Here is a 25,597-nt window from a genome sequence, read left to right as displayed (position 1 = left end):
GAGTCATTTTAAAGAGCCCCTTGGACACGGTGGAGAAATAAAAGTTTAGTCGCGGGATGGTGATTGTTATTGGGAACGCTTTGATGGAGCAAAGTTTCCTCGCTGTCTCCGGGCACAGACCATATTTTTGACATTTTTCCAGGGGTGATGAGCTCGGCGTTTTCCCAAGGCAGCCACTGTGGAAGAATCTGCTTTGCTAAAATTATTGGAACCAACTGTATCTAACAGGGTATGATGCCCTAGGTGTATGTCAAGAAAAGCTCCTGCTATTGTGAGCGCCTCCTATCATGTTATCTTCTGTCGCCCCAGTTCTTGTATAACTATTCCAAGCTTGGTGAAGGGGAATCATTTTATAACCAGAATTATTTCAAAGCAGGGCTTTTTTTCAGGGGGAACGTGGGGGAACGGAGTTCCAGAACATCTGGAAAATGGTCACATGGCTGGTGTCCCCGCCCCCTGATCTCCAGACAGAGGGGAGCTTAGATGGCCCTCTGCACCACTCAGCGACATGGAGGGCAATCTAAACTCCCCTCTGTCTGGAGATCAGGGGGCGGGGCCACCAGCCATGTGACCATTTTCTCCGAGGGCAACCCACTGAGTTCCACCACCTCTTTTCCCAGAAAAAAAGCCCTGTTTCAAAGCATTTCACACTTAGCTGTTGTGATCACTAAGGTAGTAAAACCATGTCAGGTACGGGGCTGATTTGACTGTATCTCTGTTTAAAAGCTCTCCACATAGAAAATTAGCTAGGATAGATGCCTAGCCATCACTCTGAGATGCTAGTTTTCTTTATGCAGGTTTTGGGCTTCTTTTTTTTTAAAGGAAGAATATTGTCAGCTGAACTCCCATCGGCATTCCAAAATGGTGCAGCCCAGAGAAAGATTTACTACCTCAGTAATAACCAGAGCAATAAATTGCATTTTTCCCTCTAGGATAGGGTTGCCAGCCTCCAGGTAGTGGCTGGAGATCTGGAATTACAACTGGTCTCCAGGGCACAGAGACCAGTTCACCTGGAGAAAATGGCTACTTTGGGGGGGTGGACTCTATGGAATTATGCCATGCCAAGGTCCTTTCCCTCCCCAAACCCCACTTTCTCCAGGTTTCACCCCCCGGATCTCCAGGAATTTCCCAACTTGGGAGCTGGCAACCCTTCTCTAGGAGGATCATAATCATGTTGTCACCAACCATTAACTTCTCTGTTTATCTCTACACTTCATTTTTAGAGTACCATTCACCATTGGTTTTCTTTCTGTGTCCCCTCCGATCCTGCCACCCCCAGAAACAATGGATTATTTAAATGAAAATGGGTTACGGTTTCCCAGAATCCTCTATTCAGACGAGATAGACTTAAGGTTCAGTCCGTGCCACCACCGTTTATGGTAGTTACATAGGGACACTACAGTAACTTGATTTTCTTTGGCATGGCAATGAATCATGTGACCGCTCCCACACTCCTGTGGCACAGGTGAAACTTGTGGCTTAACACTTCCTCTGAGTTCATCAGGTTCTTGCCGTAGAGATGTGGTAGACTCATGCATTGTTCACTGTTTTTGAAAAGCGCACAAGGCATTTCATTCTGAAAAGAGGTGTCTGAACCGGTCTGCACAGGAGCCAAAGAAGGAAGGAGGGTTCTTTAACCTCTGTCGGTGCCCAGACAGAGAAAAGTCATAAAATCACTTTCAGAAAGCAAGAGAAATCAAGTGTGGTGAAGCTAAGAGGGCATTACCAGAGGGGAAATCAAAATTGCTGGGGCAATTCCAAGAAAATTTGTACTGCAGACACACTAGGACTTTGATCGACATTATTTGCACATGCTGTTCATAAAATTTGAAGAATGCTCTTCTTACCAACTCCTTTCTAGGGGGTGGGGGGGCAGCAAAAGAGCTGACAGAGACAGATATCCCTTGCAAACCTAGGCTCACAGAGACAAGTCCCATTTTTGTTGAGTGAATAGGTCAGCTGAGACCATGAAAAACCTGTTGAGGTTCCTCCGTTACCCTGCTTAAACATAGTTCAAGTAAGTCTGTAGTAGAACAACTAAAAACTTGTTGGTGTGCAGTCGAAGAACAAGATTCAAGTCCAGTAACACCTTAAAAGACTAACAAGATCTTCAGGGTATACATTTTTGAGACTCAAGCTCCCTTTGTCGGAGGGAGGTTTGACTCTCAAAAGCGTATATCCTAGAAATCTTGCTGATCTTTAAGGTACTCCTGGACTCGAATCTTGCCCTGCTTAAATTAGTGGTTGAGTTCAAAAGAATATAAAGTCTACGAATCTTGAGAACAATTTTCCATCCATATGCCAGGGGCCATACAATGTAAGAGAGTATGGAATCTTTCCTACTGGTTGTCATGCCCTGCTCATTTCAAAAGCTTTTTTTATGCTCGGGCCATATGCTGCTATGCGACACTTACATCCCCAATGACTGAACATCCCAGTAGATTTTTTTTCCAGTAGCTTCCATCACAATAAACCTTCTTGTCCACTGGGAAAACTGAGGCAGAGAGGTTAAAATAAAGTCACAATATTAGTGCTATCTTTATGTAAGCCAACGGAAATGCTGATTTGTTTTGCAAAGCAGAAGTGGGCATGTTCTTTACAAGAAGGATGTATTAATAACCGTTTGTCATACCCCATTCCCTGGCTGCCATAACTTCGGTCTTTAATCTGCCAGGCACAGCGGCATCAAAAATGCAAAAGAGGTGAAGGAAGTGTCCGGGGTCTGAGGCACAGCCCCCGGCCTCGACAGGAGGAAGCAGGGGGAGGCAGCCGGGAGACAGCAGTCCTACTGCCCCAGCTGGCAGCCAGGGCCAGAACCTGCCTACACCAGAGGAGAGGGTCAAAGGGCCAAAGCCCCAGAGGGCTAGAGGGGAGGATGGGCTGAGCAGAACAGAGGGAGAGGGCAAAGGCAGGGAGAATAGGGACCCAGCAGCAGCCCAAACAGCACCCTTACCAGCCAAGGAGGAGAAGCTGCCACAGCAGCTCAGAGCCACACCCTAGCCTGCACCTCAGCTTGAAGACAGCAACCTGGCTCAGGAGATGCTCAGAACCAAGCCCCTCCAGGTGGAGCTGCTGAAGGCATTCTGTGGGAAGAGCTGGGCAGCCAGCCAAGGGGCCACAGCTGGGCCTACCTTCAGTAATCAGCTCAGCCAGAGAGGCTTGGCAGCCAGCCAACATGACGCAGCTGTTGCTGATCCAGGCAGCCCAGCCAGCTACCCCAGCTGCAGCAGCTTGAGACAGCCCAGGCCAATGCTGGGAGGCCAAGGAGGGGTGGGGCCTGGCAGGCAGGACCTGCAAGGAGGGCGGGGCGGTAAGAGAAGGCCCTATAAAGGCTGGCTGGGAAGAGCTCTGGGGTGGTGGGTGTGAGTAAGGAGTGATGGTGTGGTGTGAGAGCAGAGGCTTGGAGGAGAGTTCTGGGAGGAAGAGATGACAGGGGGCGAAGGGGGTGAGCAGGCCAGGTTGAGCAGGCCAGCGAGTGGACTGAGAGGGAGTCTGGGTGATGTATACCACCCCTCCTTCCATGGAGCAGGGTCCTGCAGCATCCCTGGCACCCCCCTGACGTCAGGGCCGGCCCAGCTGGTGCCCTGCCCAGTGGCAGCGGTGGCAAGCCCTGACAGGAAGCACAAGGTGTTTCCTCCCCTCGTAAACACTGATGTCATAGCCTGTGCCAACATAGCAGTGAAATAACAAAAGACACCCCCCCCCGTGATGCTCCTTAGAAGAAAGGTAACCAGTGCAAGTGGACCCAAAACTGTCCATGAAGCATACATAGCACAGAGGGTCTGGATGTCCCGTCCCTTCTGTAACCTACACATATCGATTTATTGCTCGTTCCTATTCTAGAGTTTCATCATATGTTAGTTAGCCCATTAGCCATTGGTAATCCAGATTAGCATGGGGGTTTGTGAAGTGCAAACACACAACTTGTGTCAAGGTAAGACTGCGACACATCAGTACAGTTATAAAGGAATGAGGGTCAAGGATACAAGGTCTACTTATACCGAATGAGACGGATAATCTTATTGTTCATGAAATCCGAGGAATGCGGGTGAGAGGAGTCGACGCAAAACCCGTCGCTCATGGCGATTTTCAAGACCTCCTCCACAAATACCTGGAAAGTGTTAATTTGCTTCTTCGCCGGCAGGACCCACAACCTCTTTAAGTTCTGCCTTGTGTACTCCTCCTCGGGTAGGCCTTCCACACTAGCCACCCAGTCCAAGGTGACGTGGTAAGGATCCTGCAGATAACTAGATATAGACGACAGGTTGCCATTGAAACAGTAGTACAGTTTGGAGCCCAGGAGCTTCAAGAACAAACTGGAGGTGCTGAAGATGTGGGCACTGAACACTTCCATGTTGGACGAGGACAAGCTGTAGATCTGCGGAGCTTCCCGGACCGTGAAGTGAACTGTCTGAGTCCTTTGATCTAAGGTGATGTTGAGCATAGCGTTTTTCTCGGCTTTCGAGAGCTCCACCTCCTTCTCCTGCAAGGCTTCGATCAACGGCTGGACCTGGTAAAAATCCGCTTCTCGTCGAAGGAGGCCCATTTCTTGGAAGTCCTCTGGTAGATCCAGGTGAGAGGTCCTCAGGAAGTTGAGGATGTATCGGAAAACCTTTCCGTCCCTGTCGATGAAGCAGTTCCCTTGGCTGTCCCTCTTGGTCGGCATTTTCCCACTGAACATGGCACCCAACATCGAGTCAGGAAAACTGGTCAAGGTGGATAGCGAAGTGGTGTACAGCTTCCCACCAACGTTGAGCGTTATGGGCTCCGACATGGTGTGTTAACACTGCAACTTCAGGAAATGTTCTGGGAGGGGAGGGAGGGAAGAGGACAACAGATACCAACACAATTATGTGAATCATTTAGGCTGTGAGGTACAAAATGATCTCAAGCTCATGAAAACTGTGAACGAAAAGTATACGGAATGTTAAATATCTGGGAATTTAGAATGAGAAGCTAAAACTCTGAAATTCCTCAAGCCCCTCTATCCCCAAACCTTGAAAGTTAGAGCCCAGCTACAAGTGACGCCTGACACAGGTTGGACACTTGTCAGCTTCCCTCAAGTTTTGATGGGAAATGTAGGCGTCCTGGTTTTACAGCTTGGCTCTCCATTACAGCTACAAGACCAGGATGCCTACATTTCCCATCAAAACTTGAGGGAAGCTGACAAGTGTCCAACCTGTGTCAGGCGTCACTTGTAGCTTGGCTCTTAGATGCCCCCAAAACTTTCAAAGATCACATCGTCCTATTCCCCTCTCTGCTGGAAAAAATGTGGGGAAGTAGGTGGCAATGTCAGGTTATAAATAATTTCGGGAGCACTATCATAATAGAACAGATAACATCGTATAAAATCCCATTGGATCCACAACTGATCTTTCTTGATCTTTGGCAAGAAGCGCAGATTCCAAGTATATGGCGTCAGCTCATATCAAGCCTTTTAGTTGCTGCCAAGACATCAATAGCCCTTAACTGGAACAAACATTATCCTCCATCATTAATACAATGATATTCTCGGATATGGGACCAATTTATAATTGAAAAAATCACCGATAGGATTCAATGCTCAAATTTACCCAATAAAAGAACAAATTTTTATGAAAAATGGATGCCTTTTTTTGAATTTATTGATAAAAATGACACACAGCCTTCAAGTTATCTATACAGCACTATTTTGGAACAATGATTTTGAATATATATGTGTAAGATGCAAATTAGTTCGGAGACATTTCTCTGTAGAAATGATTTATAAGTTGTAACACAATTGGTAAGATAGCTTAATATTCAACTGTTCACTACAAGTTAACCCTACATTATGTTTGTATATATATTAATATGTATGTAGATGTTTTACTTAATTAATAAAAATATATTTTTTTAAAAAGTTAGATGCTAGACATCTGCATCGGAAGAAGAGAACTGTGATTCTCGAAAGCTTATGCTACAGTAAAGTTGGTTAGTCTTAAAGGTGCTACTGAACTCTTTTCTGTTTAGATGCTAGACATCTGCATCTGACGAAGAGATCTGTGATTCTCAAAAGCTTATGCTACAGTAAAGTTGGTTAGTCTTAAAGGTGCTACTGAACTCTTTTCTATTTAGATGCTAGACATCTGCATCTGACGAAGAGATCTGTGATTCTCGAAAGCTTATGCTACAGTAAAGTTGGTTAGTCTTAAAGGTGCTACTGAACTCTTTTCTGTTTAGATGCTAGACAGAGCATATGAGTTATAGCCTGATGGAAAGGCCTGTTCCCCTCTTTTACCCACCCCTCTGTGTTTACTGGTCAGAGTTGGGCTGCAAGGCCGCTGTCTGGGGGCGGTGTCAATGGGATTTTTGCTGTTTTATCGATGTTTTAAATATAATTTATGTTTTTACTGTTGTAACCCACCCTGGGCCTGCTTGCGGGGAAGGCAGGATAGAAATCCAATTAATAAAATAAAATAATAAATAAAGTATCACGATATCCAAGGGGAAGTGGTTGGCTTCCATACCAACTACAAAACCCACCGTTATGATAGCAATCTCTCCAGACTCTGAGAACTGCTGTGGTATACAGAAAAAGAAGACTTGGCAAGTTAACCAAATGGCCCTTTTACTATAAGAAAGAGAAAGAAACCAGCCCGATGAAGGCGAAAGACTGAGAAGTTTCTTGGAGGCACAGAATATTAAGAACAGCTAAGAGTCAGGGCCAAGCTACACATGACGAATGACACTTGAATGGCAAGTGTATTTCTCCCTGTTCACTTGCCCTCCACTCAATCCACTTGCCGTTCAAGTGTCATTCGTCATGTGTAGCTTGGCCCTTGGTTAAAGGGGAAAAGAGCAAAGGAGAAATTAACTTGCTCAAATCCCTGAAGGCCCATAGAATGCTTCAGAGAAATTGGTGGGGGAAGATGTGTGGGGCAGTTCCTCACTGGCCTCTAGCTGGTATTTGTCTGTTTGTAAAGTAGGGTGTTCTTGAGTGGACATACCCTGGTCCTAAATGGTAGAAAAGGTAAAGCAGAAGGACAGGTGAGCTTCAATGGCTGGACTCCCTACACTTGCAGAAAAATAGCGAGGAGTTGGAGCAGCTTCTCGCTTCTGTCCCCAAGTCCCACAATAAGAAGTTGCCAGAAACGTTCTTCTGTTAAGAAATGGGGTATTCCTGCCAACCAAGGGAGGCTGCCGTAACACCAGCTCAGGGCCAGAGTTCATTTTGAGAAGGAAAAGCTGCCTTCTGCATTCCCTTCCCTACAGTACATCTTTGGGGGCAGCTGTGGCAAATGAAAGCGTATGCCCGTTTCCTGCCAGCGATGGCAACCTAAGCCCCGAGGAGCACTGCCAGGGAGAGCAGAAGGGAACATGCCAGCTCTTTCCCACACACAATGAGTTTTAACAGGGGAATTTCTAGTTCTTATTTTAATAGGCAGATTTCTAATTATTGCACCTCTGTTTTGTTAATCGTAATTAAGTGCTGTCAAAGCAACTTACGGCAACCCTCGTGAGGTTTTCAAGGCAAGAGATGAGCAGAGGTGGTTTGCTATTGCTGCTTTCTGTGTACCGACCCTTGTTTTCCTTGGTGGTCTCCCATCCAAGTACTATGGTCAACCCTGCTTAGCTTCCACGCTCTACCACAAACCAACAGAAGGGCTGCTCTGGGTGCCAGAAAGCTCCCAACCAATAGAAAACCCTTGCAGACTCTGTTAAGAGCCTAGGGGTTATACTGGATCCAGCGCTACTACTAGGAAAACAAGTTAGGGCAGCCACAAAAAATGCTTACTACAATCTCACTCTAGCCTGGAAAATGGCTTCTTATCTCGACACAGCTGACATGGCCACCTGGACCCATGCTATGGTAACGTTAAAACTTGACTATTGCAACGCACTATACATTGGTCTCCCACCTAAGTTAACTAGGAGGCGCCAATTGGTGCAAAATGCTGCAGCTCAACTGTTAGCAGGAGCGAGCAGGAACATGAGCATCACTCCCATTCTGCAGTCACTCCATTGGCTACCTATCAGTTACCGTGCTCAGTTCAAGGTATTGGTTACCACACACAAAGCTCTTTACGGCCTTGGTCCGGCATACCTATGGGACCGCCTCCTTCCCTATGTCCCTCCACGGCAGCTTTGCTCATCTGAACAGGGTCTCTTGCAGGTGCCAGCCTGCACATGGGTGAAATCAACAGCTGCCCATACACAGGCTTTCTCTGTGGTGGCCCCTACCCTGTGGAATGGCCTGCCTGAGGAGGTCAGGAGAGCCCCCACCCTCCTGGCTTTCCACAAATGATGCAAAACTGAATTATTCAAAAAGGCTTTTTACTCAGATAGGAGGGCTGTATTGCTTCGCCTATGAGATTTCACCACTATGTTGTCTTACATATTATCTGTTGCTTTAAATTTGTACTCCTATATACTACCTGTGCTTCATTCAATAACAACAACAACAACAACAACAACTACTACTACTACTACTACTACTACTACTACTACTACTACTACTACTACTACTACTACAACATTCGATTTGAACACCACCCTTCAGGACAACTTAGCGCCCACTCAGAGCGGTTTACAAAGTATGTTATTATTATCCCCACAACAATCACCCTGGGAGGTGGGTGGGGCTGAGAGAGCTCCAAGAAGCTGTGACTGACCCAAGGTCACCCTGCTGGCTTCAAGCAGAGGAGTGGGGAATCAAACCTGGTTCTCCAGATTAGAGTCCCACATTCTTAACCACTACACCAAACTGGCTCATGTTGTCTAATGTCAGTCCTAGAATTTGATTATGTTCTGTTTCAGCAATTCTTCAACTCTGTATTGGATCCTTGCTAATGCTATGTCTTTGGAAACTTGTATTTATTTATCCTATGGCACTGCCTATGGAAATGTCCTTGACTCTGTATGGAAATGTCCTTGATACTGTACTAATCTCACACTGGCTGCTTCCACACACGTTGGATAATCCACTTTCAATACTCTTTAGTGAACATTTGGAACTGCTTTTCCATGTGTGGAACAAAAAATCCACTTCCAAAGGATTGCTAAAGTGCATTGAAAGTGCATTATTCAACGTGTGTGGAAATGGCTGCTATGTAATCTGCCTTGAAAAGCTGACAACAAACAAACAACCGGAGGCCAAATACATAAATTCACACATTCATAGATAATTTAAATATGTATTAGAAAGTGCAGTGTGCTAAAGTCCTTAAACCAAAATTATAAAGATGTTATATAAATAACCCTAATATCCACTATCCACTATCTACTATATCCACAGGTTATTTCATATCAATCAATAAATATCAGACAGAACACAATAAATATCACAGTAAATATATCATACAATCAATATAAACAATGTCCTCTCGAAGAATCTCAATAATCTCAAAAAGTCCAACTGGTGAAGCACAATCCTGCAAGAGGAGGACCAATATTCCTTGAGCGTCCTATCCCAGTCAAAGGAAGTTTTAATATAGTGAATATTCCATTGGTGTTATATTTCCATATTTCATTTGTCTTTCCAGGTGGAGTACCTCCTAATATGAAAAGATTCTCTGGAGAAGTGGCAGAGAGAAGAACATCACGTCGAGTTGAAATCCAAGAGCCCAAAGAGTTTTGCCAGCATATTTGAAAACTTCCCGTTTCGCAATCAACTTTTTCAAAGGCTCATTAAATTATTCGAATCCAAGAGAGATTCTATCTCATCACCAAGTTGGTATGGATCTGACGGTCAAAACACCGTCTCCCATTCAAGTACAATGGCCAGCCCTGCTTAGCTTCCAGCTCAGGCTAGTCAGGACTATTCAGGTAGTGTAGGATCAGGGCTCATTTCGAGGGGGAACGTACAGGAACGCAGTTCCGGCAGTTCCCGAAAGAGGTCACATGTCAGGTGACTCGTCTATTTTGGGCCCGTTTTGTCCTGGACTGGGGCCAAAATGGCCCGGATCGGGCCTCTGACGGGTGGTGGGTCACTCTCCCGCTCATCAGCAGCCTGATCCTGACCATTTTGGGCCCCTTTTCGGCCATTTTCCAGCCCCCTTTTGCCATTTTGGGCCCAATTTCGGCCCTGAATGGCCAGGATTGGGTCCAAAACAGCTAGGATAGGTGATGTCAGGGGGTGTGGCAAATGCAAATCAGTTATGCCAATGACACACTTCTGGTGTTGTCAAGGAGCATGGCATATGCTAATGAGCTATGCTAATGAGTTCCTCCGGCTCTTTTTCTACAAAATGACCTCTGTGTAGGATCCTTCATTTGTCACCGTTTACTCAATATACGTATTCTTAATGATGCAATGTGGAAATCAACCTAAACCCCTTAGCTCAAATTCCCCATCACATTCCCTTTTAATATCCCGTTCCTTTTAACTCCCTCCTTACCTACCTGCCCTCGTACCTGCAAGCAATATGGTACAGGAGGTAGCAACAGGATTTTTCACTGTGTGTTTATAAAGAAAGGTTTAGAAACCAGCGTTGGGCAATAATGATGTACGGGCAAGGAGTCCCAAAAAACTGGGGAAGTATTTAAAAACCCTTTAAGCAAAGAGACGCTGCTGCTGCATACTAGAAGTCTACCCCTGTCTTCCATTCCATGATTTTTGGCTCTTGCATTTTTTAATCCATAAACCTAAGGGTTAAAAACTTGCTCTTAAAAAAGCATGGATTCTCAGGGCCAAGCTACAAGTGACGCCTGACACAGGTTGGACACTTGTCAGCTTCCCTCAAGTTTTGATGGGAAATGTAGGCATCCTGGTCTTGCAGCTTGGCTCTCCATTTAATTGAAGTTTACAGAGCGGCTGTCTATGGAAGGGAGAACATGTGGTCGGGAGGGGAGTGCAGGCGTCAGGCTCTCGCTGGGTGCCCCCCTTCCCCTCCGCTGGGTGTGTGTGTGTGTGGGGGGGGTTCTGTAAACTTCAATTAAATGGAGAGCCAAACTGCAAGACCAGGATGCCTACATTTCCCATCAACACTTGAGGGAAGCTGACAAGTGTCCAACCTGTGTCAGGCATCACTTGTAGCTTGGCTCTCAGAGTCCAGAATTTCGATTCTACACAGGATACTGTATTTTATGCACAGTGCGCAGCGGTGGCTGGTGGCCATCTAGATTTCTTGATGTGCATGTATGATTCTAAAGCTGCATGCCACTCAAAATACTTTAAGAAATGCAGTTTTAAATGTGCTTGTACTGTATCTCATTTCTGAACTAACTAATAGCCATGCAGGTTTATAGAACTATATCTTTATTTCGGCCTTCTTGTGCTTTACAATACAGCTGCGATTTAAGCCAATGCAGGTAGAGAAAACGTCAACCTGATCGAGGTACTACTTAAGTCATATAAGAAATAGCCAGGACTCGGGCCTGGGTGCACATATTCAGGGGAATGAAGTAGAAATAAGGTGGCAGAATGTAAAGGTGGTTGAAAAGGCCTCATCACTTCAGACTGCTGGAGCTGAGGTTGTCAATTGGCATGGGGAAATAGTTTAATATGTAGAAATGGGCCACTGAAGTTTTTCACGGCATGGAGCTAATTGACATCCACTGATAATGACTGCGTATCGTTGATATTAAAGGGACAGCTAGAAAGCTAAAAAGACAGCTCAAAAGCTGGTAATCCTAGCAAGAGCAGAGTTGTATTTTGGAATGCTTCTCTACGTTAAAAACTCCCTGCAAAATGAAAAATGAGGACAGTAAGGCAGTAAAAGGATAGAACCTTTTCTCCTGTTGGGCCAATTTCTTATGTGCATGGAGGGTTTTTATGCAAAGCAATATTTAAAATGAGAATAAATGAGAATCTTATCCTCTGCAGTCCAAAGTGGTGCATGCAGCTCACTCTGCCACTCTATGCTCTTGCATGCGTGAACCAGACTCGGGGCAGCTGGGGGTGTGGGGAAGAGAATGCTTTCTAGACCTTTCTTCATATTGACAGAATAGCAGCCCAATGCTGCAGTCTGGTCCTTTCGAAATAGCCTTTGTTTGTCCACAAGTCAGCACTTTGTTCAAACGTGACTGAGTGTTCATTCAGCCCACTGGAATGAGCTGCCACAGACATAACTTCCTTGCCACCCAATATTACCACAAAATGCAGCACTTTTCACCTCAAGCACTCAGCGGCCCAGCCATCAAAGGTCTGAGGGGGAAATCAAGCCACATCCAACCATGTCCGAATCAGCCTAGCTAAGTACGGAGCACTCCAGACTCATACCACAATGCTAGCTGCCAGACACTGGACTGTCTCAAAGTTAATGTCATTTCCCCTTTCCCAAGCCTAAATTAAGAAGGACGGATCCTGGGTCGTAAATGCAAGAATCGCCACGAGTGCACCATTACCTCTCTGCTGCCAGATAATTTTTCAGTAATTGTTTGAAATGGTGCTCCCTGCCCCCCCCCGGCCCCATTGTCTGCAAAAATATTCTTCAAAACAAAGCCTTATTTTGGGGCAAATCTAAAGGAAATGCTGGGCTTTTCCTACTCATCCTAACTTGGCATGCTGAAATCCTGGGTATTATAAAAGAGGAGATGGAAATTAGGGTTGGTGGGGGAAGAGGGACTTTCCCACCATTTTTCTCCTTCCCCGTATCAGATAAGATGACACTGGGTAAGAAAAACATACTTATCCTTAAGATGAGATGAGTAGAGAAGGGTGTTTGGGGGGTCAACTGTCATGGAGAACATGAGCGTTATGAGATATGTGCTCGATCAGACCAAAGCCAGAAGCCCCTGGAAAAACGGCTTTGAAATTAGTATTGGACTCGAATCTTGCTCTACTACTACAGACCAACACAGCTACCCACCTGAAACGATCTGCTTTGAGATTCTTTACTGATAATGCAGAATGTCAGTGTTGCAGTTAAATATACAGAGATCGTCTGTTGATTGTCCCCAGCGTCCGGTAAACGAAGGTACACTGCCTCTGAATGCTGAGGTTCCACTGAAAACAACAAGGAAGAAAAAGGGGGTGTGGAAGAAAGTCCCCACAAACTCAACCGAAACAAGCAGGGGAACAAAATAGAGGGGTTAAGTAACAACCTAAAAATATATTAGAAAATATTTATTATAAATGTGCACACATGTAGATTAAAAACAAGTTTAAAACATAAGGCCTGAACGGAAGTCTACATGTATATGCTAAAACATCTCAAGGTACAGTGCAATGACCAACACAAATAGACCAAGGTACAGTAAAAAAAAAAACCCAGACGCGTTTCGGCCCTAAGGCCTTCCTCCGTGGTCAGTTGTAAACAATTTGTAATCAAACACACCCACACATATAGAAACCAATCATGAAACTGGACCCTTGCAGCTAAACAGTCATTGATAGGTTTCGTTCCCCCTTTCAAGCCGTTCAGAAGAACAATATATCTGTGTTGATTTAGGGGTCTAATCAGGGCATTTTTTCTGGGAAAAGAGGTGGCAGAACTCAGTGGGTTGCCCTCAGGGAAAATGGTCACATGGCTGGTGGCCCTGCCCCCTGATGTCCAGACAGAGGGGAGTTTAGATTGCCCTCCGTGCCGCTGAGCGGCGCGGAGGGCAATCTAAACTCCCCTCTGTCTGGAGATCAGGGGGCAGGGCCACCAGCCATGTGACCATTTTCAAGAGGTTCCGGAACTCTGTTCCCCCGCGTTCCCCCTGAAAAAAAGCCCTGGGTCTAATTGAAACTGTGCCATGTCTGTGCCCCATCCATGCCATAATGCTTAGCTGAGCTGTCACTATGAACCATTGTTAATGCTGTAACTTGATGTCATATTACCAATGGCATAACTGCCTTGCTTTCCCAGGCATACTGAAGCCGCAGGTGCCTTATCTAACGACTAGAGGCTCCCGCAGCATCTGACCGTGTAAACTGTTCGTTTCTCATGAATCACTATGTTTCAACCTAATCCGCCCTGAACCTGCTTGGGGGGGAGGGCGGAATATAAATACGATAAAATAAATAAATAAATAATCTGCTGTCTGCTTAAGAGTCTAGAAATGATAGGCAAACTATGCCGAGAAGTTTGCGCCAAAAGTTGTACTTTCTGTTGGGAGTGGGGGATGAGTAACTGGGTTCTATAAGAAGAATGCTTTTCACACATTTAGGTATTCCTGTCAACTTTCTGGTCACCCTTTGGATCCTTCTATGAACACAATATGATTCCTGAAATAAAATCTTTTCATCCAAGAACATGGATTTCTATCTATCATAGCCTGTCATCCTTAGATCTGACAAACTGCTAGTTTCGACCTACAAAGGTCAGTGGTTCTACCTACCTATCCACCTATACAACTCAGTGGTATAGCTTTTCCTTGGTATGCACAAGTTCCCAGGTTCAGTCCTCACCATCTCCAGGTAGCAGATGATGTGAAAGAACTGAGACCCTGGAGAGCAGCTGCCAGTCAGAGCAGACAATACTCACCTTTATAGAACATGGATCTGAACTCAGCAGAAGGCAGTGTTACGAATTCATCTGTGCACACTGTCCATTGCTAACTTCCACACTACACGGCATTTCTTGATGCATGCACACACTTCATCACATGCCTTACACGAGGCCAACACACTAGCCCACTTGTATTTCACCAGGGTCAGGTAGTTTCAGGTGAGTAGCCGTTTTGGTCTATAGTAGAAGAACAAGATTTGGGTCCAGTAGCACCTTAAAGACTAACTAGATTTCCAGGGGACAAGCTTTTGAGAGTCAGAGTTCCCTTCATCAGGTAACAGAAGATGTGAAAGACCTCTGGCTGAGAACCCAGAGATCTGCTGCCTGGCAGAGCAAGTCAGATTTTTGTGCCATGGCTTGATCTAAAGACTATTGGAATCACATTATTTTTAACGCTTTAGAAAGCCCACAGCTTCATCACTCAAGAGACACCATTATGTGAAAAGGAGCTCAGTTCTATCAAAATTTTATACTGCCATAGGCTGTAGTCCAAGAAAGTTAATTCTAGAATTAAACATTCCCAGTTTTTAAAGTGACCCAAGATTCCTGTTCACTGTTGCCGCAACTATGTATGGATGTGAAAGTTGGACAGCGAAGAAAGCTGACAGGAAGAAAATTGATTCATTTGAAATATGACGCTGGAGGAGAGTTTTGCGGATACCGTGGACAGCCAAAAAGACAAGTAAGTGGGTTCTTGATCGAATTAAGCCTGAATTCTCCCTAGAAGCTAAAATGACAAAACTGAGGCTATCGTACTTTGGTCACATCATGAGAAGACAAGATTCTCTGGAAAAGTCAATAATGCTAGGGAAAGTGGAAGGCAGGAGGAAAAGAGGAAGACCTAAAACGAGATGGCTGGACTCAATAAAATAAGCCACGTCCTTCAGTTTGCAGGATCTGAGCAAGTCTGTTAATGATAGGATGTTTTGGAGGTCTTTCATTCATAGGGTCACTGTACTGTAACTGCAGCTTAGAAAGCCTCAGCATCTGTGTAGTCAGAACTATGTGCTGTCCCTTTAACAATTGGTACTCATGGGAATTGTAGTCCCCCCCCTCCAATATAGAAGTTTATTGTAGGCTTCCTGTGAAGGTGTTAAAAGTTGATGGTCCTCTTCCTCCCTTTGTTCGGCATCTTACCCCCTCAAGCAAGGATGCAACAGCTATCATGAACTTACCGCTTGTCTACAAACAAATCTGGACCAATAAAGATGTATCTTGCTTCTGATTGAACCATGTCTTGTTCACTGGGTCCAACTGTAAGTAAGGATTCCTTTAAAATCTGGGTTGAAAGAGGCAGCGCGTTAAAGTTACCTGGAAGTCATCATCTCCTCTCAGCTGCTTCCAGAATAGTCACCATAGGTTGCAGGTGACTTGATGGCACATACACCCACACACATTGCCACAACAGACTGACATGTCTCCTCTGTTTGGAATTGCCATGTTAAAAGTAAAACCATCTCTTGCTGGGGACTGAATGCACTTCATACAGCAGAATGGCTGTGCTTCGCACCAAATGGCTGAGCTGTCGCGCGCCCTTCCAGATCCATATATTTAAAACCATCGGTGGAAAAGCATTTGTTTCAGCACTGCCCTTTCCATACCAGCGAACTCCTACCTGATTGCCCCTGAAAAATGTGGAGCGACAGGCCGGAGCTGTTCTCTGGTTAACCGATGCATCCTTTTTTGGAGTGAGTTAGCTCATTTGGGGACAGATTTTGTAGCATCTACAGTACACAAATGTAAAACTGGTTTAGCTTGCTGTAACTTTCCACCCAGGGGATCCTGGTAACTGTAATTCTCCGAAAGATAAGAATCTTTAACTGAGACTGCTCAGTGCTTTTCACAAAACAACTGTGTCCGAGGATTCTTCATCGGAAGTTGCAAGTACTAACTCGGTTTCAAATCCATTTTGGATGGTTGGTGTAGAGCCAGTGGTTAATTTTCAAAGGTTTATCTGGACAGTGCCCTGACCTGAATAGTCCAGGCTAGCCCGATCTTGTCAGATCGGGGAAGCTAACCTTGGTTAGTAATTGGATGGGAGATCTCCAACGAAGACCAGGGTTGCAAAGGCTGACAATGGCAAACCACCTCTGTTAGTCTCTTGCCTTCAAAACCCCCTGGGGTTGCCATAAGTCAGCTATGACTTGAGGCGCTCTCCGCCACCTCAAGAAGCAGCTGAAACGTGTTATGTGTGTGCTCTTTAATTATATGACATTCACCCCCAATAACCCCTACCCCTTTGGTGGGGACAGACCCCACTCATTAGCAACTTCACAGAACCATTCGTTTTAGAAACAGGAGATCTGTTTTAGAAAAGTGATTAGTACATAATTAAAAATGAAGAGCGGCCAATCGTATGTGAAGGGAGGGCACTTGCATGCTTTGAAAACCCCAGCAGGTGTCACCATAAGTCAGCTATGACTTGACAGCACTTTCCACCAGCTGGAAGACACATTCCAAAGGCAGGTCGAGTTCTGTTGGCTGAAGCCAAGGCTGGTTTTGGGAAATGCTTGGAGGACAGACCTCATGGATCTCTCAGCACCAGGATGGCTGTACCAAAATCTAAACCCAGAAGGAACGTTTTGAGTTCAGAAGTCCAGAAGGTACAACTCCGATGTCCTTACCAATCCAGAGAATTCATAAAAGGCCTTACCAATCCAGAGAATTCATAATGCCTGCCAGTTGAGAGAACAGCAGGATTTGAATCCAGTAGCACCTTAGAGAACAACAAGATTATCTGACTGTAAGCATCCGAGAGTCCTACTTTCCTCTTGGAAGGCACCATATTGAGCTGCATGGAGTGGAAATCTATCAACCTCATGAAGAAACTCATATGGGCAGACCAACATGGCGACCTACCTAGTATCCAGTTGAAAGAAATGACGGTGGGCCAAGCTACAAGTGACGAATGACACAGGTTGGACACTTGTCAGCTTCCCTCAAGTTTTGATGGGAAATGTAGGCATCCTGGTCTTGCAGCTTGACTCTACGACTGCTGTCCAATGGACTTTTCAACTGTCACTTGTCCAACATTCCGCCAAGCTGCCTACATTTCCCATCAAAACTTGAGGGAAGCTGACAAGTGTCCAACCTGTGTCATTCGTCACTTGTAGTTTGGCCCGGTGTTTTCCACATGAGGGAAGGCTTGTGTGGTTTCCCTGTTGCTGCTCAGGCTGCCAGTACAGTGCAGCAGAAATGGAGCTTCCACGTGGCAAAGTTTCTCTGCAGTTTTCCTGCAGTGGCTACCCCTCCTCCCCCAGGCGACTGGAGCGTTTTCCATTTAAAAAACCAGCACTTGGGTATTGTTATATTGATATAATGTTATGACAGACCAGTATGTGTACCAGGTTCTCTGAATTCCCAGCTTTCATCTTTTAAAAAAAGTAAATCTCTAGCCCCCTGTTGCTATGGAGATATTCCTTTCCCCTTATATCTCCACAAAGAAAGGGGTTACAGAATTACTTTTTAAAAAATGAAATCTGGGAATTTAGAGAACCAGATTCATACATTGATCTAACATCATATCAATATAACAAGTGCTAATTAGAAAACAAACCAAAAAAGCTCTGCTGCTAGTGGGGGTAAGAAATAGCTGCCTTGGGATCAGGGAAAATGTCTGCCATGTGGATAGGAAAAGCCAAACTTTCTCAGCCACATGGCAGCCATCCAGGCTTTTTTGCAATCCTTCCCAAAACTTCGGAGCAAAGCAGATTTGACAAAGATAGGGAAAAGCCAGGGAAACCCTCAGAGGCACACGAATGCACCACAATGTTGTAGGGAAGCTGGGGGGAAATCCACTTTCCAAAAGCATTGAGTCTGAGGCAAATAACCCATGCGGAAATGATTGATATTGCACAATGTATCCCCTTCCAAACTGGAAATCAGCAACTCAGCCCATGAGATGGCCAGATCACGTGCCCAATGCTAGCAACCATACGCAAGTCTCTTGGGATGAAGAACGGGTTCGCAATGGCCGAGTAAGAAAATAAGAAAATAAGATGTTCCAACAGGCATATGGTTGAGGCTGGGCTCTGGGTGAGCTTCTGTGCCAGTCTCCTGTTGGGAAAAAGCAGAGAATCACGAGAAGAGATAGCAATAAATTACAATAGTCGTGAAAACCGAACGAAATAAGGATTTAGAAAAATTACAAAATTATTCTTACTGCTATTTTGTAATTCACGCAGCCGTTCCCAGGAGCAGCATCCAACGTTTGCCTTAGTGGAGTTTGAATGGGAGCTTCTGAATACTGAAAATTACGTCAGTGAGATAACCATTTTGAAAAAGACTCGGAAACGGGAACCCCCCCCCCCATGAACCAGTTTGCCCGTCAGATGGTCTAGTCCAACCTGCATGTATTCGGACCTATACTCGAATTTTGACCCTATGAACTTTTTGAGCAAACTCTAAGAAAATTGATGGACTTTAGAAGTATTAATTGTTCATAGGCAATACCATCGTTTTGCACTAGCACTTTATGTATAGGTCTGTATATGAAGACTGTGTGTACCGATATGTATTGAACGGCAATTTGAATTATGAAATAACAGTAAGAATAATTTTGTAATTTTTCTAAATCCTTATTTCGTTAGGTTTTCACGACTATTGTAACTTATTGCAGTCTCCTGTTGGGGGCAAGTGTGACCCCTACTCCGGTTTTTCCACCAGTTGGATCACTGCTGTTCTTTACCTCTCACCCCATGGAAATGTTTTATCGGGGCTGGGTAATAAGGGCCGCCGTCTGGAGTCATTTTATGACTGATGATATACTATCTATGGTTTTAATGCTGATGTTATCTGCACTGCACCCGTTTGTGGGGAGAGCGGACTAGAAGTCAAACAAAGCAAATGAAATCAATTTGGGGAGCAGAATGTGAACGTAGGCTTAGGGGGGGGCAGTGTGGCTCAGCGGTGGAGACTGCAGTTTACATGCAGAAAGTCCCACATACAACCCTGAGCAGGGTGGATAAAAATCAATGATTTTTTTTAAAAAACCAAAAAATCAGATTTTTTTTATTTAAATTGGATTTTTTTTATTTAAATCGGATTTTTTTAAATAAAATGCTTTTTGAGGAAAATATATTACCATCCAAAGGTTATTCCATCATGAAATAAAGATTAGTTTTTAATTATGTGGAATAAGGCTGTATATGTTTAATTTTTTTGGTAAATAAATTCCATTAATCCATTCACAATGTCATGCTCTTCCAGAGGTTTTTGTAAGATTACTGGGCAGTTTCTCTGCCTACAAGATATTATCACAGATGCTTGCTTTTGCAGTTCTCAAAACTGAATTTGTGTCAGCTCAGCAGAGATCACATGCCTCTTCTTCACAGCAAAAATGTCAATAAGTAAGTCAATAAGTAACCTCGGTTCCTTTGTAATCCTGATTCATGCATGCTACCTGAGTGGGACAGAATATCCAAAATCTCGTTCCATTTTTATGCAGGCAGGTACATGTGGTATGTGTGTATTATGTGCCATCAAGTCGTCTTCAACCTATGGTGACCCTTTGAATAAAGACCTCCAAAACTTCCTATCATTAACAGACTTTCTCATATCCTGCAAACTGGAGGACGTGGCTTATTTTATTCAGTCCAGCCATCTTGTTTTAGGTCTTTCTCTTTTCCTAGCATTATTGACTTTTCCAGAGAATCTTGTCTTCTCATGATGTGACCAAAGTACGATAGCCTCAGTTTTGTCATTTTAGCTTCTTGGGAGAATTCAGTACATATGGTACCCACCTTTAAATTCCTTCTTTTGAACAACTCCTTGTTTATTCTTAGACCCAGTGCAAGGCCCGACTAATTGTGAATTGCCATGTGTCTTGGCTGATATTTTCGCCCCCTCCTACTTTTCATCCCCCAACACAGCCCTACCTTTATAGATAAGATCATAATGTAGGCCAGTGCTGTAAGATAAAGGGATTCAGCTACGTATTAACAGATGATTTACTAATGTTGGCGTCAGAACTGAAAAGTTAAAAGATGCTTAAGAAATCAAAGCATGCCTTGTTTATTTGCTAATTCTAATCCAAACTGCCTGATCATAATCACTTTTACTCAGAAGGAAGTCCTTCTAAATTCAATAGGGCTCCTTCCTAAGTAAAGTTGCACAGCATTGCTGCCTTAATTTAATTTCCCAGTGCCTCTAACAAAGCCTTTCTAGCATGTTTTGATAGCGTCTGAAGTAAGCCTGAGGCTCATGAAAGCTCATACCCTACCACCAATTTTGTTAGTCTTACAGGTGCTACTGGACTCTTGCTCTTTTCTACTGCTACAGACAGACTAACACGGCTACCCATCTTGATAGCAAAGTAACAAACGTTGAGGAAGATATTTTGCTCACAGCTCAGGTTCTGCAACGTTTGTGCCATGATACCTTCCAACGACCTGGTTAAGAATAATTATTTACTTCATTTATACCCCACTTTTCTCCCCAATGGGAATCCAAAGTGGCTTACATTGTCCTCCTTTTCTCCATTTTATCCTCTCAACAATTAGGCTAACCAGTTGACCGTCAGTGGTGGGCAACGTCCTGGGGGGTTTCCAGGTTCCCACCAATCGCTGGCAACTGGCGGGAGGTGGAAACCGCTGGTGATTGCCCGCCACTAGCAGACATCCCGAGAAAGTGCACACTGGCCACGCTCCTGATGGGGCATGATGATGTCACTTCCTGAAGTGATGTCACACTGGCCATGGGCATGCATGTTCTCACACTTCACTGGGGCCAAAAACAAGCGGGCCAGAATTAGCCCTGTGCAAAGCATGGGAGCATGTCTGTGCCGGCATGATGATGTCACTTCTCGGAAGTGACATCATCACGTGTCTCCGGGAGCACACGTGGGCAAGGAGACTTCCACAGGTTAAGTCTGGGGTCTCCTCTCCCGCCAGGAGGGTATAGTAACCTGGGAACTCTAACAACAAGCCTGTGAGGTGGGTTAAGCTGAGAGTGTAGGACTGGTTCAAGATCACCCAGCCAGCGTCCACTGCAGAGTGAGGATTCGAACTTTGGTTTTCCAGATCCTAGTTTGATTTATTAGACTTTTAACCCACCCTCCCCACAAGCGGGCTCAGGGCAGGTCACATCATCAAATCCATAATGCAAAAAAAGAGAAAAGATAATAGCATAGAAGCATACCGTAAATATAAGTAAAATAGTCAAATGCAATACAAAAATAATTAAAACCAGATCATTCCATAATGCAGCGTTTGTTATTTCGCAGTCAGTACACTCAAGCTCTCAAGTACTGTGAGGTGCGGCACAACCGGTCGCCAAGATTGAACCAGCAAAGCAGGGCAGCCTAAAAAACCACGGCAAGAAGGTCGGCCGGATAGTTCGCCCTCGCCCTAACCACAACCATCGGCCTGGCAGAACATCTCCGTCTTACAGGCCCAGAATTACACACTAATGTGAAGATGGTAAATCAAATCCAGAAACTGTATTGAAGTAGGTCGTCCTGAAAGTATTAACTTCTACTTCTTTTTATGCTGGATAAACTGGGGTCCGATGGATAGAGTGGGAGGGCTTGGTTTTAACACTCACCCCTGCCACTGATTCACTGTGTTAGCCACTGTCGTTTAATTGACCCTTTCCCCTAAAATAGGAATAATAGTGACATGCTAGAGCATTTATTTATGTTTTATTACCTGGCCTTCCTTCAGGAATCTTAGAATAGTACTTTTGCATAACAACATCTCTATGAGGTAGGTAAGGCTTAGCTTAGTGGCTAAGCCAAGATACTTTAACAGCTGAATGAGGCAGGAAGCAGTTTCCATAATTCCAAGCAAAACCCTCTAGCCACTGTACAACACTGTCTCACGACTGGGATGGGAAATGCAACCCAGTTTGTAAAAATATCAGCACTTAAAAAAAGAAAAGTGTATAAATGGTTGCTAATTGGTCCGAGAGCATATCAGGCAGGTTCCTAGAGAGGAGGCATCCTTTTTTTCCTAAATAAATAACATTTATTGTATGGGGAAGGGCTGTGCCTCAGCGGAAGGGCATCTGCTTTGTACACAAAAGGTCCCAGGTTCAATCCCCAGCATCTCCAGTTAGAAGGACCAGGCAGGAGGTGATGTGAAAGACCCTCACCTTGAGATCTTGGTGAACCTCTGCCAGTCTGAGAAGACAAAACTGACCTTGAAGGACTAATAGTCTAATTCAGTAGAAGACTGTGAAGATAGTTTCAGGTGAGTAACCATGTTGGTTTGTGGAGAAGAGCAAGATTCGGGCCTAGTAGCACCTTAAAGACTAGCTAGATTTCTGGGGTATGAGCTTTCAAGAGTCAGAGCTTCCCTATATCTGAAGAAGGGAATTTTCACTCTCAAAAGTTGATACCCCGGAAATCTCGTTGGTCTTTACGGTGCTACTGGATCTGAATCTTGCTCTTCATGCATAAACTATCTTGTTCAGTAAAGAAGAGCAAGAGTCCAGTAGCACCTATAAGACTAACAAAATTTGTGGTAAGGGATTTAATTTATTTATTTATTGCATTTCTAGACCGCCCTCCCCGTCAGACAGGCTCAGGGCGGTGCAACAGCACACAATTTGTAACATACAGTTTCAAAACAAGAAAAACATTATAAATAAACATTAAAACACTATTCCATACACAATAAAAAATTCTCAATTGGCAGATATAAATATTAAAATACAGCATTTTAGGCGCAGGGCTTGGCTCTTACATCATGCCCTGCATCATGCTTATGAGCTCCTGCATGGGTGGTGGACGGTCTTCAGTGGTATGGCCGGCGAGAGGACAGCCTAGCCCCCACCAAATGCCTGGCAGAACATCTCCGTCTTGCAGCCCCGGTGGAAAGATTACAAATCCCACCAGGCTCTAGTTTCCTTAGACAGAGAGTTCCACCAGGTCGGAGCCAGGACTGAAAAGGCCCTGGCTCTGGTAGAGGCCAGACGGACCTCCCTGGGCCAGGGACCATCAGCAACTGCTTATTAGCTGATCAAAGCGACCTCCAGGGAACATATGGGGAGAGGCGGTCCCGAAGGTATGCTGGGCCCAGTCCGCATAGGGCTTTATAGGTCAACACCAGAACCTTGAACCAGACCCAGTACTCAACTGGTAACCAGTGCAGCTGACGGAGGACGAGCTTTTGTGAGTCACAGCTCACTTCTTCAGATACTTTCTTCAGATACCTAGTGACCTGTGACTCACAAAAGCTCATACTCTACCACAAATTTTGATAGTCTTACAGGTGCTACAGGACTCTTGCTCTTTTCTACTGCTACAGACAGACTAACACAGCTACCCATCTTAATCCATCTTGTTCAGACTTTGCGTACTGATGACAAAGGACATTATCCAAATATAAAAGTATTCACGGTACATTTGCTAGCCTCCCTTTTTTCTAGCAAGATCCCCTCGGTCTTCAACATCTGCCTGCCAGCCAGAAATTCAACAGGTGCTGCAATCCCTTCCCTGGGAAAGCTCTGTTTGCTAAATTTCTGAAAAATAAAAAATAGCAGCTACTCCTATTCAGAGAGCGCAGGGCAGGGGGGAACAGCCGAACGATGTGGGTACAGGGCGCCCGAAGACAAGACAGGTAAAAGGCAACGTTGTCAACTGTTTCAGGTAGGTGGCTGTGGTGGTCTGCGGTAGAACAGCAGGATTTGAGTCCATCGGCACCTTAAGATTTTTCAAGGTATAAGCTTTCAAGAGTCAAAGCTCCCTTCTTCAGATACTGGGGAATCAAAGCTCCTTTCTTCTTATATGCGAAGAAGGTTGCGCTGACTCTCCAAAAGAAATTTTGTTGGTCCTTAAGGTGCCCCTGGACTCAAATCCTGTTTGTCAACTGTTCTTAATTCGACTTCTCACCCAAACAAGCGTAACAGGCTTTTTCAGGGGTGTAAAAAATCTGATCTCTTTCCACCCCCCAAATAACAACCCTGGCTGGCAATGAACCTTCTTTTGGGGGTGCAAATCCAAAGCCTTGGCTCTCAGGGCCCTGATCTCTTCTACCCCCTAAGAATTACAGTATGGATCCTACCTGACTCATCAATAGGTGGTTCCCTTGCAGGTGAAGCAAAAAGCCCCGAAGAAGTGAGCGGTGACTCAGGCAAGCTCATACCTTACCACAAAATTTGTTAGTCTTATAGGTGCTCCTGGACCCTTGCTCGTTTGTACTGCTACAGACAGACTAACACGGCTACCCTTCTTGCTCAAACCCCCCTTGCACATCTGGATCTATCGCATCACCTACCTTTCCCCTTCTTGGAGGCACTCAGCCCTTATCACAACCGCAGGGGGTGGGGAAAAAAGACAGAGAAAAGGCCAGGGGTGGGGTAAAGGTGGGGGGGGGGAGATGAAATCCCGGGCAAGAGCAGCGAAAGTCCAGCCCTTCGCCTTGCAGCCTGGGAATTGTATTTCTCAGCTGGCTTTTTTGCAGTCCTCGCAAGCCAGAGCGAGGACTACAACTCCCGAGAGGCTGCAGGGCAAGAAGGGTATGGAATCAGCTGGTGTTAAAGGGGACGCAGCCTTGCAATTGACCCGCGGGAAGGGGAGGAAAAAAAGAAGCGAGAATCCATCTCCGGCAGCGACGCTTGAGGTTATGCCTGCAGTTATGAGCCGGCTGGCGCTATAGCGCGCTGCTGCACCAACCGCTGGAGATTTTGCTTTGCAGCGCTGGGGGAATCCAGGAGAGCTGCAGGCGGTTGGGCTGAGCAGAAGAGGAATTATTTGCTTTCCAAACAGGGTGGGGGAAAAAAATCCACCCCACCCCCCCTTTGCAAGCACCTTTGCAGAGCCCCTAAGAAGGAAATCGGTGAGTTGGAGGCAACTTCTTTCGCCTATTCATTCTGCGCTCGGGAGGAACCGTGCAAGGAAGGCATTATGCCCGGGGAACGGGCGCAAGGGCGGGTGAACTAGGGCTGCCAGCTCTGGGGTGGGGAATTCCTGGAGATTTAAGGGCGGGGTGGAGCCTGGAGAGGGACCTCAGCGGAGGTCCACAGGGGGGGGGGGGATTTTCTCCAAGGGAAACTGATCTCTGGTCTGGAGAGCAGGTGTAATTCTGGGTGATCTCCCGGCTTCCCCTGGAGGATGGCAACTCTAGTATGAACTAATTTATCAGTGGTAAGCTTCTGACCTTGAAGATTCATGGAAAAATGGCTGTGATGGTGAGATGGAGCCTCCATGTTCAGAAGCAATATACCTTAATGCAAAGGTTAGGGGCTTCAGGCATGATGTG

At 45.2% G+C, this 25,597-nt stretch overlaps 1 protein-coding gene across 1 annotated transcript; it reads right to left on the bottom strand.

The window, feature by feature from the left end:
* Positions 1-3,990: 3,990 nt before the first annotated feature.
* Positions 3,991-24,693, bottom strand: KCTD21 (potassium channel tetramerization domain containing 21). Its single transcript, XM_054974144.1, has 3 exons — positions 24,614-24,693; positions 12,771-12,907; positions 3,991-4,806 (listed from the first exon to the last, which is right to left on the bottom strand). Exon 3 carries the CDS (start codon positions 4,772-4,774, stop codon positions 3,992-3,994), a length of 783 nt encoding a protein of 260 aa, XP_054830119.1. The 5' UTR covers positions 4,775-4,806; positions 12,771-12,907; positions 24,614-24,693; the 3' UTR covers position 3,991.
* Between the last annotated feature and the right edge of the window lie 904 nt (positions 24,694-25,597).

The sequence above is a fragment of the Eublepharis macularius genome, chromosome 3 (genome assembly GCF_028583425.1).
Source record: "Eublepharis macularius isolate TG4126 chromosome 3, MPM_Emac_v1.0, whole genome shotgun sequence".
Taxonomy (NCBI): Eukaryota; Metazoa; Chordata; class Lepidosauria; order Squamata; family Eublepharidae; genus Eublepharis; species Eublepharis macularius.
Note: the sequence above shows the minus strand (reverse complement) of the source record. Positions and strands in the feature narration are given on the sequence as shown.